The following is an 18,893-nucleotide window of genomic DNA, read 5'->3' as shown; positions in this document are numbered from 1 at the left end:
AACTAGCGTGGGGGAAACAGTGGGGAAACAAGTGGCTGTGGGCTGCCGACAAAGATCAATTATCCATGGAGGGAGGACAAAGGCGTTTATGGCAGACAACAGTTTAAACCACGTGAATATGCCTAAAATGGAATGTCTTCCAGACTGTAGCAAAAAAATGGAAATAATTGTGCATTTTTAAAAATATTTTTTTTTTAAAAAAAATCAAAATATTATCTTCAAAATAATTCCTCGTATTAAAAACATAATAAATGAGTACCTTATTTTTTAAAACACCTTTGTTTTAGTCTTATTATTATTGAAGAGATTTTTTGAATAAAAAATGATTTAATTTAATTTATATTAGATTGTGCCCAGATCAAACTAAATTTATTGGAGTGCTTTAGTAACATTTATTGCTATCATTATTAGGGGTCGTTATCCATGCCTATTAAATGTAAATTTATTATTATGATTATTGTTTTAATAATATTGTGTATACCCCTCTATTTTATATCAAGTATTTTACCATAGTATTTTAAAAATGACACTTAACCCTCCTTTAATTAAAATTAAATGTGAACAAAATTTATAAAAGATAATTATATCTTTTATCTTTTTGATATGTTTTTATAATCCAGAGAAAAAAATATATATTAAATTGACATGGAAAATAATTACGTATCTTTTCAAGATCGACTCTTTAATTATTGATTAGTTGGATCTATAATGTACATAGGAAAATAAATATATATAAAAGGATAAAAAAATATAGAAACATTCAGTGATGGTGCCCTTCATCACTCTCTCTGATCTATGGTTAATGTCGGTTTATCGATGTGTCGATCTCGATGTCCTGCAAAGCAAAGCTTGTTAGATGAGGGTTGACATTATCGGTGTTACCCTCCTTGACGGTCAAGTCAGTGATGAACTGAGATGTGAGACTCACGTGGCATGAGAAAACAAAAGAGTTCGAAAAAGACAAAGAAAATTTATCTTCGCATAATAAAAGAAAATTATATCTTCACCTATTTTCGAGGAATCTTATATAATCATGAAGGTGGATCTAAAATTTTAAATTTAGAGGAAAGTGAAAAAAATAATTATTATACATTGTATTAGAAGACTACGCAGCTGAGACGATGAAAATATATATTTTAAACTACTTTATTTTATTTTATTAGTAAAATTGAGTATTGTTAGAGGTTACATACAATTTATTTATTTAAATTAGTAAATCAGAATCATACCCATGTTGAAAATATCAATTAGGATTTGGATTATCTAGAATTAGTTTAGATATCGATAAAGGAAAGAGAAAATATCAATTAGGATTTGAATTATCTAGAATTAGTTTAGATATCGATAAAGGAAAGAGAAGTGGATGTAAATTATCAAATCAATTCAATATAATTGTTTCCTCTTAAAAATATCAAAAAAAAAAGAACATAATTATCTTTTACAATTTATTTTCATATTTGACTTTGGTCAAAGAAAGTTAATGTTATTTTTAAAGGGACAAAATGATCCTTTATAAAAAATAGAGGGGGTTAAAGGTAGTTTTCATTAATTTTAATAGAAAATAATAGCTTGATTAATTATGAAAAATTTTCATCAACCGCAAGAATAAATCAAGAAGTAATCACGAGTATCCATTAGCTCCACATTCTAGTGAGTACCTATTAACTCCACGATCAATCCTCATTAAAAAGAATTCATTCGTTAATTCATTAAAGTTGAATGTTGATCCTTAAATATCTTAAATATCTAGAAAATTAAGAAGATGTCTTACTTTTATTACCTCAAGAGTGATAGTAATACACGATACAATTACCTCATCTATATCGTTCACCGTGGGTATATATATATATAAAAGGGAAAAAAAATACTTCTAAGGTGGTTTTATTTATATTTATAACTTAACTAATAGTTTTAAAAGGATCTTTTTTGTTCGGAGGATCACAAGAGCGTTTCAATTAAATAACTCTAATCTTTCAGTCAATTCGGAATAAGAATATATATAGAAACTTAACATTTACTTGATTATAGTTTATTTTTTTATTGGGCAAAATTAAAAATGGAGGTCCAAATTATGTAATTGTGAAAAAGATGCATTTTTAACAAAAACAAAAAACAAAAAATGTCTCATTATATTATTTGATCTAATTTTTTTTTTTAACGTTATTATAACAACTACATTAATTACACGTATAACAACTATTCTATAGCCACTACAATATTATAATAGTTAATACAATATTATTGTAGTGTTGTAAATGTTAGGTAACATTACACTATGTAACAGTAGATAGATGTTGCAGCATTGTAACATCGAATATAACATTTTAGTAGCTACTTTGGGTAGGATCGTAAAGACACTAGGGGAATAGCATTCTTCGCTTGTCAAAAATTGAGAATTAAAAATAAATGCAACAGAAAAGAGAAAGAAAAAGAGTCAACGTAATACAAATAATTTTTTATTTAGTTCTGAACTTCAACGATTTCTATTCTAACGCTCGCACTCATTGAGTGCTTTCGTTGATCAATTACTATAATATCGAAAGGATTACAGGAATTTAAGTACAATGTTATAAACAAAAATGTTACCGATAATAAGTAGAGTAAAAGATTGAGTATCAGTTATCGAAGTAGTCTTTCGGTGTTGTAGGAGTCTTGTAGGAGCAGCGTGCAAGAACGAAAATCATCTGAATTGATATTATCAAGCTGCTGGTAGAACATTAATGGTGCAATTTGCGCTAACAGTCTAACTCAGGTTTTGATGAATGACAAGTGAGTGTTTTGGTAATTTAATTACTTTACCAAGTGTGTAGGAGATAACGAGTCTAGAGGACCTAATACCATACTGAAATCCATTTAGGTCCACAGGATCCGATAGTTGGTACGAAGGCCAGATAGGTTAAAGGACCGACCTAATATCTGACAAGAAGTCTAGCTAGGTTCGCGGGGCTTGATAACTAGCAGAAGTCCAGTTAGGTCTGCGGACCTGACAATTGACTTGAAAACTTGGTGAGTCAAGAGGCTAACCGAAGACTGCAAACTGGTAAGTGAAGGTAAGTCACTGGAGGAGAGTAAGTCAGTGAGGACGCGTCCCGGTTGAGGGACAGTAGGCGTCGGTTCAGTTTAGGTCTATTTTGGATTCTTAAGCTGAGACCTTGACTAGTTTTTGATCCCGGAAGGATAGGAACTAATAATTACACTTATTATCATTGTGCTAACTTTATTTCATAAGTTAGATGTTTTAGTTTTGGACTAACACATTGTATAGGGCAGAAGGAGCAAATAAAGCCTCAGGTGAACAGTGTGAAAGACGTCTTCCATATATCGCAAATAAGGACCGAGCTATTCGAGATCAGATCTCTCAGGTTGGAGGCGCCTTTAAGGCTATAGAAGACATCTTCCACACCCTTTATAAGGGCACTTCGTCCAAGGCTTCGACACAACTCAGTTTAAAAGCTTCTAAGCGTCTAATCGGCGTTTCGATTGCCAGACCAAAATCTTGTGGGTAATAAGTGGGTATTTCACATTAAGCATAATTCTGATATCTCAATTGATCAGTATAAGGCTCGCCTTGTTGCCAAAGATTTTCATCAGCGCCTTGGTGTTGACTTTCATAATACATTTAGCTCTGTTATTAATCCAGTAACAATGCGCATTGTTCTTAGTTTGGCTGTGAATCGGAGGTGGTGTCTTCGCCAACTTGATGTAAACAATCCGTTTCTTAATGATCATCTTGTAGAGGAGGTTTATATGGTGCAACCTTTGGGTATGTGCAGTGCTGAGTTTCCAGATCATGTGTGTCGTTTGCATAAGACGCTTTATGACCCGAAGCAGGCTCCGCACATATGGTATTTGGAGCTTCGCGCTTTCTTGGTCTCTCTTGGCTTTATCGCATCCCGAGCTGACACCTCCTTATTTGTTTATTCTCGGGATGATATTGTTATCTATTTCCTTGTATATGTTGATAATCTAATCATTACAGGGAGTGGCGCTTCTTCTATTGACGCCATAGTATGCAAACTTCATGCAACATTTGCGATTAAGGATCTTGAGGCTCTTTCCCTCTTCTGCGGTATTGAAATTCGCCCAACCTCAAATGACTTTCTCTTGTCTCAGCAAAAGTATGTTACTGATCTTCTCTCCAAACACAACATGCTTGATTCTAAGCTGGTCTCCACTCCTATTATTGCTGGCTCTCGTCTTACTTTGAAAGATGGGTCTTCATCTTTTGATACGACTAAGTTCCGACAAGTGGTTGGAGGATTACAACATCTCCGTATAACCGTCCTGATATTTCCTTTGCGGTCAACAAGCTTTCACAGTTTATGCATGCTCCTTCAGAGACGTATTGGGGTGTTGTAAAGCGTCTACTTCGGTATCTCAATGGTACTAGAGATCTTGGCATTCGTCTTTTTGCGGATATACCTTTTACTCTTCATGGTTTCTCCGATGCAGACTAGGCAGGAGATCCAGATGATCGGTGTTCTACGGGTGCATTTATTATTTTTCTAGGTGCTAATCCGGTTTCCTGGAAATCTACCAAATAGCGCACAGTTGCATGCTCTTCGACTGAGACTGAATATCGTGTCATTGCCTCTGCAGCAACTGTGATTCAATGGATTAACATATCTGCTTCTTCCGGTTACCACGTATGCTATTCTTTTTACTGATAATTTGGGTGTCACGTATTTTTCAACTAATCCTGTTTTTCACTCTCGGATGAAGCATCTGGCTATTGACTATCACTTTGTTCGTGATCTGGTGTAGGCCTCCGAACTGCGAGTTACTCATATTCCTGCTGAGGATCAGTTGGCTGATGCACTTATAAAGTCGCTTTCTCGACCTCGATTGTTTGCTATTTGCAACAAGATTGGTGTCATTTCTGGGACACCATCTTGAGAGGGTGTATTAGGAAATAATTATTATAAGTAAATAATTATTTATTTCTTAGTTATTAGGGAATAATTATTATTATAAAATAGTTATTTGTTTCCTAGTTATTAGAGAATAATTATTATTAGGAAATATTTATTGTTTTCATAATTTATGTATTTTCTTATTTTCACTTGTAATGGTATTTATATATACCATATGCTATCATTAATAATATGTGTGAATTCTATCGTCAATATGACAAACTCCAGGTACCCGTAACACTTTTTCTAGTCATTTTGCAGCTTTAATTCCCTACAACACACGTTAGTCCAAGTAACAAAAATTACCCTGTAAGATACAGTTAGAACATTAAAGGTATGATCAATTTATGACTTAGATCATGTCTTCCCAAGACCAGGATCTAGTCATGGTCTCAACTTAGACTTCCCAAATAACTCTAAGCTCGACCGCACCAATAGTCCCACCGGGGCTCGTCCTCACTATATCTTTCTTCCCTTGTGACTTACGTCACTTACCATTTGTAGTCTCTTGACTTGCATCTTGGCTTACTAGGTCTTCCTACAGGAATCACACATCCGGACTTTAACCAATCGTCTTAAATCTAACATCCCGATCGGACTTCAGCCAACTGTTAGGTCCTGCGGACTAAGTTAGGCTTTCTGTCAGAATCACACATCTAGACTTTAACATGATGTCAGATCCTCTTGTCTTGTCAATTCCCGCACACTCGATAAAGAGATTAGATAACACAACATCTAACTTTAATCTGTTTGTCACTCATCAAAATCGAAGTTTGACTATTGGTGCTAACTGCACCAAATAATTTAGTTTTAAAATGATTTTTTTACCAATTTATAATGATTTTGATTAAATTTAAGTATCTTTAACCCATTAATAAAACGCATTTTAGTATAATATTAATTTTTCATATTATAACAGAGGTATTTTTGATATAAAATATATGGTAGGATGCCCTTTTATTATTATTGTTTTTTTTATAAACAGAGTGTCCATTTAAAAAAAATCCCCTTTTATTTGTTTGATGATTAAAAAAAATCAATAAAATAGAAAAGTTTTGAGAATTTATACTTAACTTTGCTTTAATTAAGTTGAAATAGTGATGAATTTTAGATGGAGCTGAGCTATTTTTTAAACTTTGGTTTGATTAAAAAAAATTATAGTAAAATCGTCCCTCGGGTTGCGTGAAAGGAGTTAAACCATATGATCAATTTATGATTAATCATCAAGTAATAATTTTTTTTTTTGAGGACATACATCTGTCGTGAATTGATCTTTGATTTCATTGTAATAAGTCTGTCATTCTCTAACCAACTAAATATCCCGTGTGAGTGATTTAATTATAAAAAAAATGAAACTTAGGAAGGTGGCCATTCGATTCCCTATCCAATTTCGAAACATTTCTTGTGGTCTCATTTCTTCTCCATCAAAAGTAAATAGAGTAGCTCCTTAATTGGAAAGGAGAAGTCCTACATGTGGATCAGTGGATACGGTTTCATTGAATGGTGTATGATTTTTCCTCTAATTCATCGAAAGGTAGGTAGAAGGTTACTTTCGATTCTCACTCACAACTTATAGCGAAAATGAATAATGAATTGAGAGGGAGCTAGCCATGTGATGGAGTTCTATAAATGAGAGAACAACATCACCAACATCGAAAAGTTAGGTTCAATGTTAGCTTGACTATAGTTTAGAGCACGTTAAAGGAATCGAAAAAGAGTTTTCGACACGCGATATTGATGGAGTGTTGTTCGACAGCCATGTGACCCTAACTACGACAATGCACCTAAACCTTGAAGATGAAAATTTTAACCTCCAAACAAGCAAATTGTGGTTGGATCGAAAGAAATCAAAATCTATCAAATCGCACAAAAGCCCAAATTGATGGGCCATATTGTGGCCATAATTATTAGAATCATTAAAATTATTTTTTAAGAGATAATTAAAGTAATTATATTTTTCATCTTTAAAATATTCTTTTTCTAATATTATTAGTGACATAGACCCTTATTATGTGTTAAAATAAATCTATTCAGCTTTATTAAAAATAGTATGCATAAAATTATTTTATCAAAAATATTTAAAAACCATTTTAACTTAGTCAAAATTATTATAATAATAATTGTTTAATAGATGTGATCATTGTGGAGTACTTGTAATAATTATTAAAAAAATATTATAATAATATAATAATTATTTAATAACTAGTACAATAATTTTAAGTGATTTTTTATCATATTAAAATAATTTTTATCAAATTTAAGTAATTTTAACATTGTGGAGTACTTGTAATAATTATTAAAAAAATATTATAATAATATAATAATTATTTAATAACTAGTACAATAATTTTAAGTGATTTTTTATCATATTAAAATAATTTTTATCAAATTTAAGTAATTTTAATAAGTCAATAATTTTTAATTAAAATATTCTAATTAATTAAGTCGATAGGTAAGTAATTTTTAATTAATAAAACACCTATCTCTTTCAAGAGGATTCACATGAAACCCTTATAAGGTTATTCGTTTTGTATCAAATTAAACCATATGCTCCATCACTTGTGTGGGCTCCTGTCAATTCCTTTAAAATTTATTTTTATGAATGTATTTCCCATGTGGGATACTTAATCCATTATCTATAACATTGCACGGGTCGATACACATAGTGTCTATTATTCATCGTTTACGGCTAGGACTCCTAGGGTATCTAATCTCATTTACTCCCCTAACTTTCCTCTCTTAGTGTCAGTGTCAACCCAATAAAGTGCTTTTGTCGTTGATAATGACAGTTAGGATCTTCAATTGCCCTAGCTAAAAAAATTGAGCTTAAACATGTGCCATGTTTCTTCTTAAACCGTGTCATGTTTAAACATATATCAATTTATTTTTAAGCATGTGCCAATTTATTTTTAAACATGTGTTATGCTTAAACAAGTTGAGACCTAAAATTACTGGCCTGCACTGGGTTGGAGCCCGATAAAGCTCAACCCTATCTATGTCATAAATAAATTGAGACCTAAAATTATTGGTCTACTTGCTGGGTTGCACTGGGCTGGAGCCCAGTAAATCTCTACCCTACCATACTTCACCTTGGTAGTTTGCTGTGTTTGTCCACGGGTGATCGGTGAAATGAAATTTGACAATTCTATCCTACTGTGACCAATTCAGCTAAGCCCTAGGGACTAATAAATTATGTTGTAGCAATTATATGGTGTTATAATAGTATAAACAATTTATTTATCATCAATATGAATAGTATTATATTGTAAACTGGCAGTTATTAAGGTAATGTCAAAAGGGATAATTCAAAAAAAAAAGTAAAAAAAATAATTTTGATGATTCTAGTAAAAAAATTATTAGCATTTTTTAATATAAAAAAACTGCTATTTCCATTTTTTGCGCATTAATAATTTCGTACAATGGAGGAACTGGTAATTATCTTCCCTGTATCACTGAAAAAAAGGAAAAAGTAAAAAGGAAAAAGAATCAGTAGCCGATTTTTGAGCGCCCGTTCGATCTTATTGTTGTTGAAATTACCAACGTGCCGCCGTCCCTCTTAGTGCCATCCATCGCCTTCCTGTTTCCTTTCCCAAACCCAAAGGAAACCCCTTTCGCCCTTTCCTTTCCTTCTTCGCTAAGCATGAATCTCTCTCGTTCTCACGGCCGCGCTACACGCGACGGCGGTGGCGGCAATATCGCCAGCGATGGATGCGGAGGCTTGGCTTCCGATTCCTCTGGGAGGCGGCGGTCGTTGCTGCTAAGGAGGGGAAGAGGCGTTGCTACTTCGAAAGCCAGTAGGGGGGAGAGGGACGACGCCTCTTCTTCGTCGTCTTCGCACTCCTCTTCCCCGACCTCGCGTTCCACGACCAAGCGGTGGAAGATGAGATGGGTGCGTTTGCGGAGCGGAAGCAGTCGAAGCCTCTTGGTGTTCGCGCCCGATCACTGCAATGAGAGTGTCCAGGATCTCGCTCTCCCTCTCGGCATGTCATTCGCTGCGGTTATTGCTCAGGTGCTTTGGTTTGTCAGGCTCGAAGCTTATGCTTTTATCCATGAAATTTAATGATTTAATTCTTTTGCATTATTTTCAATCAAGATCGTCCTTTTCCCCCTTTTTACGAAAGAAGGAACTTTGACATAAACTACAATACTTCGTTGTACCGTTTACTAAAAATTTTCATTTCAGTGGGCAGTGGGACTTAAACTAGATGGATTTTGGAGTTTGGAGTAATATTATTGTAGAATGAAGTGAAATCAAGACTTGCGGCCATATTTCTAAACACGAAGTGATAGTTAATTCAGATGAGATTTAAATGATTATTTTCTTTGTTAAAACTTAAATGCATATTACTATCTACAAGCTATCAATGTGTTGCTGCCCTTTAGCAAAAGCAAGTTAATTATCATTTCTAGATCCTTAGTCTCCATGAAACCTGTGGTTTGATTTATTTATTTTTTCTTTTTTAGGTTTTTTGTTCATATTACATTTAATATTTGTAACATTGTCATTTTTTAATAAGGAAGGGAGGAGTGGGTAAATAAGAAACCATTGAATCATTGTGTGTATTATTGTTGATGGGGGCTGGGGAGGGGATAGATAAGGAACACATTGAGCCATTGTATGAATGTTGCACAAGCTGAAAAGTGTAAAGAAAAGGAGAGTAAATAATTTGTTAAAGTTTTCAGTTTTTCCTTCAGTTTCTATTCTCGGCTACCAGTTTCAGTATGTTCACGGGCAGAGAAAGAGCTATTTTGTGAAGTTCTTAGTGACAGGATCATCATATTTTGGTTTACTGTACTTTTAGCTAGTTAATAGTTGCAAATTTTGATGCTTGGAATACCATATTTTCCAGGTTTCATTTGGGAAGAGCATTTCAAAAGATAATATAGAAATAGATCATCTTTCCAAGGTTAGTCTTTTGCTTGTCATTTGTTTTCATGCCGTTAGTGTTTTACACCCGCATGATTTGGATATACTATTGGCTGCAGATGTGCAGTTCAGCAGTGAAAGAATCTATAACAAATGTAAGTCTGTCTCTAAATCAATCGATTTCTCATGTAGCTTGGATTGTTTTGCAGATATATAATGCATAATTTTTTAAGTATGTCTTTTTTTTTTATTTTGGACAGATATATGGGCAAAAATTTGATTGTTTCATAAGGAATTTTGATAAGTCATTCTGTAGCTCATTGAAGACCCTTGGTTTGATCAATAACATGTCTGTTAATAGGAAGGAAAATGCAACTTCTACTGGTTCATGTTCTTTCAACAGAGAAATAACACCTGAATTGACCAATACTGAACTTATCAGAACCACTGAAGGTCCTGTGGAAACTGCTGTTCCTTCCAGTTCTTGTTCTTACAGGAGTGTTGAAATCACACCTGACTTGGTTGGTACTGTATTTATCAGAACCCTTGAAGGTCCAGAGGAACACGCTCCATTTAAATCAGCAGACAATCAACTCATTCTTCATCGAGATACAAATCAGCAACTTGCAAATATTCACAGTGGCACACGTGGGATTGGGTTTAGTCAGTCTAGTCTGAGTACAATCGAGAGATCTGTAATCGAGCAGACACGCTCTAATGACCTCAAGGCTCTTGAGATAGAGCTAATTATGAAGAAGTTGCAGCTGAAGCAATCCCAGTTAGTCATTAGTTCGGATGCAAATTTGCTAGAGAAGATCAAGATATCATTAGGTATTTCCAAGGCTTCCTTCAAGGAAGAGAAATTGAGGAATCAAATGCAGGAGACTAGACACGCTCAACTCTTGCAACGATGTATGGACCTTCTCGTTGCTGGTTTGATTGTCATGTGTATCTTCCTTACATACGGAGTTTTCATCTTTTCGTACCAACGCCTCTCAGAGATCACATCTGTGTGCGCGTCTGTTACTGAGGTATGAGCTATTTTAGTGTTCTCGACTTTTTTTTTCTTTCTATTGTTTTCGTAATCTTACTGAAACTTCTGTTTGTTTCTCCAGAAATCAAAATCCTGGTGGATTCCGAAAGGAGTTCATTCTTTCAGTTCAGGCATGGAAATGTTGAGGTGCCAATTAATGGTCCTATCCCGCCTGTCTTTTGGGATATTAATGATTGTAGCAATTGCTTACGTGGCCTTCCAACGGTCAGTAAAGTCGGCCGCGGCCATGCCAGTGACATTTATCGTGCTGCTACTAGGAGTTCTTTGCGGGTTTTCTGGAAAGTTATGCATCGACACATTAGGCGGGAATGGATATCGCTGGTTATTTGATTGGGAAGTTATGTGCGCGCTCCATTTCTTCGCCAATGCATTCCCGTCCGCATTATACCATCTTCTTTACGGCCCTGTAACCCTGTCGCAAGGAGCAAAATCAGCTACCATTCCTTTCTGGATGAGAAGATATGCATTCTACTCGCTGCTGCTGCCGATTCTCCCATTGTCGAGCGGGCTACTGCCGTTTGCTTCTGTCTCTGAATGGAAAGCGCATTTGGCCGAGAAATTAGCTTCCTGGGGTCCAAATTTGACGACTCTAAGTATGTTTTATTTATGAGAAGATGTTGTACCTTAATTATGCTGTTTATATAGAACATGCGAGTCTCACCTCTTACTTGAGCTCATTGTGGTATCTATAGGGAGGACTTTCGAGTCTCCTTGTTGGTTGCAAATGTATGTATGCTTAACCTCGAATAATATATGTATGCTCCATGCCGGTATTAAAGAATCTAAATATCAACGATGAGGTAATATCTATAGCTTGCTGGAAAGAGCTACTGTCCATATAATTTGGGGATGAGTTGTGAGGGACGTTTAGGATGAACGTAATCATTTTTTACTATAATTAGAAGTAGAACTCTAATCCCTAGGGCAACAATACAGTGATGTAGAGCCTTCTCAATTTCTTAATTGTGGCAAAAGGTGAATACGTTCGTCCCCAGTGCTCTCGTTAATCAGTCTCAAGGTCAACACAGAGGAGGTAAATTATGGACGGCTACTAGCCTTTGGAATAGTGACTAGCTCATAAGGGAGGTATTTACCCGACTTTATCGAGATTCGAACCCTAGACCTCATTGTGACAACACCTCATATGCTAGCCACTAAACTCATCCGAGGGGACAACTTCTCAATTTCTTAAGCACCTAATGTTAACGGATGAATTTTTTTTTTTTAATAAACGGTTGATTTTAGAAAACTGGACGGATGAGTCATCCACAGTGAGAGTTTTCCGATTTATTCAAGTAGAAAATATCCTTGGAGTCGAACAGATCACTCCCAATATTAATCGACATATGCTGAACACTTGATACCAATTAAAATTGGAAAGGACTAACTATAGCCCCAAGTTATGATGCAACGGTAAAACACTCCGAGAGTTAATCAGACATCCATGAATCGATTCTTAGCTACGATGCATTGCTTTAATTTTCGATCGTGTGTGGGAAGATAATTTGGGAACGTTGGTTACCGAGCACCAAGTCATTTACGTTTTGGAAAAAAAAAAAAAAAACTAGAAGTAGAACTCTAATCCGTGGGTCTATTGGGCGATGATAAGAAATGGGACTGGCTCTGGCTCAAAATCACTCAGGCACGTTACATCTTGAGAAGGTTCTTTGTATTTTTTTTTTTTTTTTTTTTTGATATTACATAGGTGGCCTCTTTTAATTTTATGATTACCCAGTGTCCTACCAATAATCGTATTATTAAAACAGTTAACTAGAATTTATCTCTTAAATTAGATAAACTTTTGTAAATCTTTGAAATAATATAAATAAATATTGATTACTGAATATTATTATTTTAATTCGCGTGTTACTCCTTAATAAATAAACGAAGCAAGAGAAGAGCGAGGAGGAGGGCGAGTTATTTGCATCCTTCCTTACTCTTCTCTCCTTCGTCATCGTTATCGTCATCATCGTCGTCATCGGTCGTAGGTTTTCCAATCTTGACCGCAACGACCACATCAAGCGATCTAGCCACTCCACAAGACAATAACGCACGACACCCGGCGGCTGCCGGTTCCTCGATTCCAGGCTTGATACCGAGCTCTCGGCCCCTGCGATCCATCCAGTCGTCCCTTTCTGGATCTCCCGCAACTCCCTTTGCCCGATCGAAACCGGATTCCAGTTGGTCGGTATCTGTCCCGCTTCGGCGCGGAGATTCGCGGCCAATCTTCGCCTTCTTTCTTCTTCTTCTTATTTGAGTGTTTTTTTATCGGACGAAATTAGGGTTTGAACTTTGAAGCTCGTACTAGTTTGCCTCAGGGGCTTTGAGGCGAGGGTGAGATATTTCCCCTCTTTCGTTTCCTCGCCCTCGTTCCTCACTTTTTTAGGGTTTGCTGCTCTGGATTAGCAACGCTTATCGTTTGAGGAATTGGGTCAGTTGATCGCCCCTTTGGGTGTTAGGGTCGTCCTCTGGAATAATTGGAGTGGTTTTTATGGTGGCATCTTTGTTTCGTTCCGGATAGAGTGCGCTCCCGTAGATGTCTGATACCGTGAGACGCATACATAAAGGGTGAAGCTTGACCATCTGAGCAAAAAGAGGTTTTCCCCCTCCCCTGACGGTTTAGGTTTCCTACCAGAAAAGTTCTTATAATTTTATGATGCAAACTTAGAGGCTGTGGTGGGTGCAGGACTTCAAGATTGGTTCTTCATTTCGGAAGCTTCATGTTTGGGCGAGGTAGTAGTATGGGCTTCTGTTATCGATGTGTATTGTATAGGAAATAACATTCATTGGATAAGTCTGTTCGAAATTGGATGCAGAGGTAGAAGATCTTAACTGCATATTGATAATGGTCTTTGTGGAAAATGGAGCAAGGTGAACCAGCATTGGTTCCACAGTGGTACAAGATTGCAAACGGGAACACTTCAACCAATGGCCTGCGAACCAATTCATCTAAACGTTTTGGTATCCAACTATTCCACATTAAATTTGTTATAATTCTAAGTATTGCTCTTTTACAATTTGTGTATGTTATTATGTTTATAAATAGAATCACTGCTAATGCAACACTCTTTTGTTTTCCTTAGATGAAAATAGTGTGGGACATAGCCCAAGAAATAGATTACTAGGCAACCATGATAGGAATATACGACGGAGTTTGAGCTCCAACGAATCTGTAGAGAAAGGGAGCTCTGGCAGATCACAGGCTTACAGTAATTTTCGGAGGTCTCGTGATAGGTACCAGGATAGGGATTTTGATTCCCGTGACAGAGAAAATAAGTCACTTTCATTTGACAATGGATTTGATTATCATGATTCAGTATTAGGAGTTAGGTCCGAGGAGCATGCCTTAAGGCGTTCCCAATCTTTGATAGCAGAAAGGCAAGCTGAGTCCCGGGCAAAAAAGCTTGGAAGTAGTGGAAATAACAGTTCTCCATCTAGGGGAAGTATCATTGGAAATATTGGTAAAACCTCATTTGAGAAAGAGTTTCCATCTCTTCAGGTTGACGCAAAGCAGAGCTTCTACGATGCATCTACTGTATCACCTCTCGGTCTTAGAACTGCTGTTCAGAGTCTTCCTGCTATTACTCCTGTCATAATTGGGACTTCAGCCCTGGCAGAAGTACCAGCCAAAGTTGAGACTGATGGAAGTATACATTCTCCTGTTTTACCAACTAGTACCATCAATCAAGCATCTACACCTGGAAGCAGTATGCCAGGATTAAACATGGCAGAGGCATTGACTCAGGTTCCATCTCAAGTTAGTGATGTACCTCAGGTAATTCATAGAAAGGGATAGTTGTTGCCTATTTATGTAACACTGAGATAACATTTCCATCAAACTGATTTTCTATTTATTTTGCAGTTGCTCATAAACACTCAAAGGATTGAGGAACTTACTCTTCGAAAATGCAAGCAACTAATACCCATGACACCTTCATTGCCTAAATCCTTGGTATGATAATCTCCTTGAGTCTTGGTGATTTGTTTTTTTCCAATTTTATTCCGGTTGAATAAATATTTCTCCCTTTCCTCAGTTTTCAATTGTTCAACTCTTCTTAAAGCCTAGAATAGTAGTACTAGTGAAGGCGAGACCACCAATAATTAACCAAATCAATGGGGACTATGAAAAGCAGTTTAGCGCCTTTTTCTTATTGCTACATAAACAGGACCTTGAAACCTTAACCCAAAGTCAATTTCAGCACAAAAGCCTCAACCAGTCATATATACATTTCTTAAGAGAATTCATGTTTCACATTAGACAATGATAAATAGGTTGTAGTGGGAACTCTTGGTGATTTGTGAAAGCAAAAATATTTAATTGTCATCTGTCTATGATAAACTAAAATGTGAAACAACTTTCCATATAAATATTCAGAAAATTAAGACATTTGTGAATCTATGAATTTTGGTGGGTTATTCTAATATGCTTAGTTTGCATAGTTTATGTTCTTCAAACTTAAAGGCTGAATAAATATGATGCTTAACTTTTAAAACGTCAGTTCTCTGTGATTTAGGGTGCACATTAGCAGCATCAGTAATGTACTGTTGTTTGAATCTTTTACTATGATGGGATATGTTTCTTAGTAAACGTGAAGATGGCTGCTTGGTTGCTATACATGTACAGAGAATAAAAGGAATTAACTGAGTTAAATAAATTTATTATGCTTTTTTTCATGTAAAATGATCAGATTAAGATATCGATGACACATTGAAGGAGATCTTAAAGGAGTTGAATCTATTAGAGAGGGTGGTATGGAGTAGAGGGAGGACAAAGGAGACATTAGTGGCTATAATAAAAACTAATATATTAATTTAAATATTCTTAGTCGTATGGAGCTCAATGTAGGAAGGCGATTCATGTAGATGTAGCTGACCCCAAATAGTTAGGGACAAACATGGTTTGATGTAATGATGTTACAATTAAGATGTTAAGGTTCTTATGGGAGCGAAATATGGATCTCTTTAACAGAGACTTGAAATTTGATGGAACCTTATTTATATTGGAAAAAGAAATCTATTTGGTGACATATTAGTGCTAAAGATACACCCATGGTTTAAAATCTCAACCCGTGCCAAGGTTTCGGTCATATGGACTAAAACGATATGGTTTCGGTATCGTATCGTGCCGTCCTGATATAGTTTCGGTATTTTTTAAATATATAATATATTAATTAAAAATAAAATATTTAACATAAATATTTAAAATATAAAAATAATCTGGAAATAAATATGAAAATAGATAAATAAATAAATAAAAATTTTATTATATTTTTTATAATTAAAATAAATTAATTAGATAATTTTATTAGAGTTTAATAAAGCCTCTTTATATTATCCCTATCATAGTTAGGAGTTGATGAAAATAATTTACCTAAGTTTTAATTAAAAAAAAAACTTCCCACCCACCAGACTTGCTGCGTGAGAAAGTCGCGTGACAATGCAGCGGTTCGTGCGACTCTTGTGCGGTTGGGCGCACAACCCCTCCGTCGCGAACACAGGGCAACACCTCTCTGTTGCCACGGGGCCTAGTATCGAGGTCGTGCTGGTGCCAATCGGTGGACGAAACGAGATGTTTCGACTGGTTCGGCACAGTATTTTAATTCCTATGCAGCCCTTATCCTGCATTGCAAGAGCTTGTTTCCGCAACTCGAACCCATGATCTCTAGGTCCCACGACAATAATTTTTATCGTTGCGCTAAGGCTCCCTGGGACGATAGCATGTTGGGCCAAAGTATTGAGTGAGTTTGCGTTAATTTTCTAAAGGTCTGCAATAATGGTATAGCTATTAGTAAATTTATAGAAGAGATGATATGGTTGTGAACGTTTTTGAGCAAAACATAGTTGAGTGTTGTTTGTTGATGATTTGACCATTAAAAAAAGTGGACAAGATGCCTCGAGGGACATTCAATTGAAAAGGTCTTCTAGTTCTAGTTTATGATGACTAATAATGAAGTGGAGTATCTAATTTTTGTAATATGGTTGGGCAGTTTGAAATTTCAAGCTGAGGTGGACAACACAATAGCTTATGGGTGTATGATTAGTTCGTGTGCTTTTAATCTTCGGCATTAATTGCACCTTGAGGTTAGAGACCACACACAGTAGTATTTTCCAAAATTGCCACAATGACATCTGGGGAAAGATATGCAATGAGTACAATAATAACAACCAAGCCTTATCCCATTAGGTGGGGACATACACCCACACTTTTCTTCTTGTTTCTCTGATATTTTTTGACAAAACTAATTTTATCTCTCGAATTGTTATTCACATATGAGATCACATACTGCAAACCAGTTGTGGTTCCTCAATCAACTTACTCTTGAATATTGGTAACAGAAATGAAAAAACGATGATCAAGGAAAGTAGGCAACAATCTGGCTAATTAACATGCTCTAAATTGCTCAGCATCATTCTTATTTGTTTATATCTAGCAGTTTAATGGAAGTTCAGATTTCAATAACTATTACAAATTTCTGATAATCATTTTGATACTAGGATGCTATTTCTGTAAATAAGCAGAGCTAAAAAAATTGCCCAAGATCGTGTGTTAAACTGCTTTTTGAGCTCAAACCGAGATCTCAATTTGATAAAATTAAAAAAAATTTTACTGCTCCATTTTTTATGTTTTAATTTGTTCGTTATTGTCTGTTGCTCTCAGAATGGCAGTCTATCGGATAAGACAAAATCCAAAGTTGCAAGAGCTGGGGATTTTAATTCTCTTAGCAAGGTTGCCCAACAGTCACATGTGAACCAAACTATCCGGTCATCAACTAATTCTGATGCTGCAAAGATATCGTCAGTGGGGACTTTTCAGGTTCTTAACCGAGAGAAGAATGACATCATCTCTGTTGCTAAAGATGGCCAAGGTGTCAGCAAGTCTGTGAACGCTGTTGCCCCTTTTCCTTCTGCAGTTGTTCCATCGAAGATCCCAACTGACCAAAATCTTAACATAGACAAAAATGCAGGGGATAGAAAAATCCTTTCTCAAGCTCAAAATAGGAATGCATTCTTCAATTTACTAAGGAAGAAATCTTCAAGTGGTTCAACTAGTGTTTCAAAGCCAAGCTCAGTTGAACCAGCACTGACCACTGAGAAGTCAAATGCAGAGCACCAGCACTGCACCTCCCCTGTTAATAATAAGGTGAATAATAGCTTTCCATCAGAATCTGCTCTTAATGGATCAACAGAGGTCGGAAGCATGAGTGAAGATTTTTGCACTTCGAATCTGTCAGAGAGATCTTACTCGGACAATGGAGAAACTAATCCTGACTCGGACATTGTTGTCGATCCTGAAGAGGAAGCCTTCTTACGATCTCTTGGATGGGACAAAAATGGATGGGAGGAAGCCCTTACTGCTGAGGAGATTGACGACTTTCATAAGAAGGTAAAGTTCTCTTCTTTTTTGTAAACCAATCTACCTTGAGCATTAGTCCCTTTTTATTTTGTATTTCTTATGCTGCTTTGCTTCAATGTTTTCCCAGTACGAGAAGCAGATACCACTGAAGATTGTGCCCGAGTATGTAGACTGAAGCAATTCGTCTGGTGCCGATGCTTGAAGTCTGAAACTGAGCATATTTCCATTCAATATCAAATGCCCTCAGTGAGCTAGTTTTTTTTTTTTTTTTTTTTTTTTTCTTGAAGTGTTTTCTCATTGATATTTATGGGAACTAGAGATACGAGCTGTGAAAATATAGGTTGGAGAAAAGAAATCAATGAGTTTTGGTCCTTTAGCTTCCAAAATGAATTTGAAATGATGAATAAGATCAAATTTCTTCCCTTATAAGATGTTCAATCGTGTTTTGTCAAGGGATAAAGCTCCAACCGGAATCAAGAAGTATTTTTTGTTGTTTTTTATTTTTTTTATGTTCCCAATTCCAGTTTGTCTAAACATTGTTTTGTTTCAATTCCTTCACCCGTGCATCGTAGCACAATGCCACGAAGATTGCTCCATGAATCTCCAACTTGGTGCAGCTTCAAATGGTTGACGAAGAACTATTCTACTTGAATCGACTGAAAAGCAACTTCGGGTTCATGGATATCGCTGCAGGATTCGATGTTC

At 35.9% G+C, this 18,893-nt stretch overlaps 2 protein-coding genes across 3 annotated transcripts; both read left to right on the top strand.

The window, feature by feature from the left end:
• Positions 1–8,462: 8,462 nt before the first annotated feature.
• Positions 8,463–11,621, top strand: LOC121986251 (protein CPR-5-like). The gene is made up of 5 exons (XM_042540115.1): positions 8,463–8,922; positions 9,764–9,820; positions 9,900–9,935; positions 10,041–10,811; positions 10,896–11,621. Exons 1-5 carry the CDS (start codon positions 8,554–8,556, stop codon positions 11,442–11,444), a joined length of 1,782 nt encoding a protein of 593 aa, XP_042396049.1. The 5' UTR covers positions 8,463–8,553; the 3' UTR covers positions 11,445–11,621.
• Positions 11,622–12,743: 1,122 nt separating this feature from the next.
• Positions 12,744–18,617, top strand: LOC121986250. Of its 2 annotated transcripts, XM_042540113.1 has the most exons (7): positions 12,744–13,431; positions 13,521–13,567; positions 13,651–13,795; positions 13,918–14,609; positions 14,697–14,786; positions 17,493–18,218; positions 18,316–18,617. In XM_042540113.1, the coding sequence occupies exons 3-7, from the start codon at positions 13,696–13,698 to the stop codon at positions 18,361–18,363; spliced, it is 1,656 nt and encodes a 551-aa protein (XP_042396047.1). In that variant the 5' UTR covers positions 12,744–13,431; positions 13,521–13,567; positions 13,651–13,695; the 3' UTR covers positions 18,364–18,617. The 2 variants fall into 2 exon arrangements, with proteins under 2 accessions (XP_042396047.1, XP_042396048.1); XM_042540114.1 differs by having other exon boundaries at positions 12,744–13,567.
• The last annotated feature ends 276 nt before the right edge of the window (positions 18,618–18,893 follow it).

This window comes from Zingiber officinale, chromosome 5B, assembly GCF_018446385.1.
Source record: "Zingiber officinale cultivar Zhangliang chromosome 5B, Zo_v1.1, whole genome shotgun sequence".
NCBI lineage: Eukaryota > Viridiplantae > Streptophyta > Magnoliopsida > Zingiberales > Zingiberaceae > Zingiber > Zingiber officinale.
Note: the sequence above shows the minus strand (reverse complement) of the source record. Positions and strands in the feature narration are given on the sequence as shown.

Coding starts and splice junctions, on each gene's coding strand:
- LOC121986250 (XM_042540113.1), top strand. CDS start 13,696: ATGGAGCAAGGTGAACCAGCATTGGTTCCACAGTGGTACAAGATTGCA. Junction 13,796..13,917: donor CAATTCATCTAAACGTTTTG/GTATCCAACTAT, acceptor TGTTTTCCTTAG/ATGAAAATAGTGTGGGACAT. Junction 14,610..14,696: donor AAGTTAGTGATGTACCTCAG/GTAATTCATAGA, acceptor TTTATTTTGCAG/TTGCTCATAAACACTCAAAG.
- LOC121986251 (XM_042540115.1), top strand. CDS start 8,554: ATGAATCTCTCTCGTTCTCACGGCCGCGCTACACGCGACGGCGGTGGC. Junction 8,923..9,763: donor TCGCTGCGGTTATTGCTCAG/GTGCTTTGGTTT, acceptor CATATTTTCCAG/GTTTCATTTGGGAAGAGCAT. Junction 9,936..10,040: donor TGAAAGAATCTATAACAAAT/GTAAGTCTGTCT, acceptor TATTTTGGACAG/ATATATGGGCAAAAATTTGA.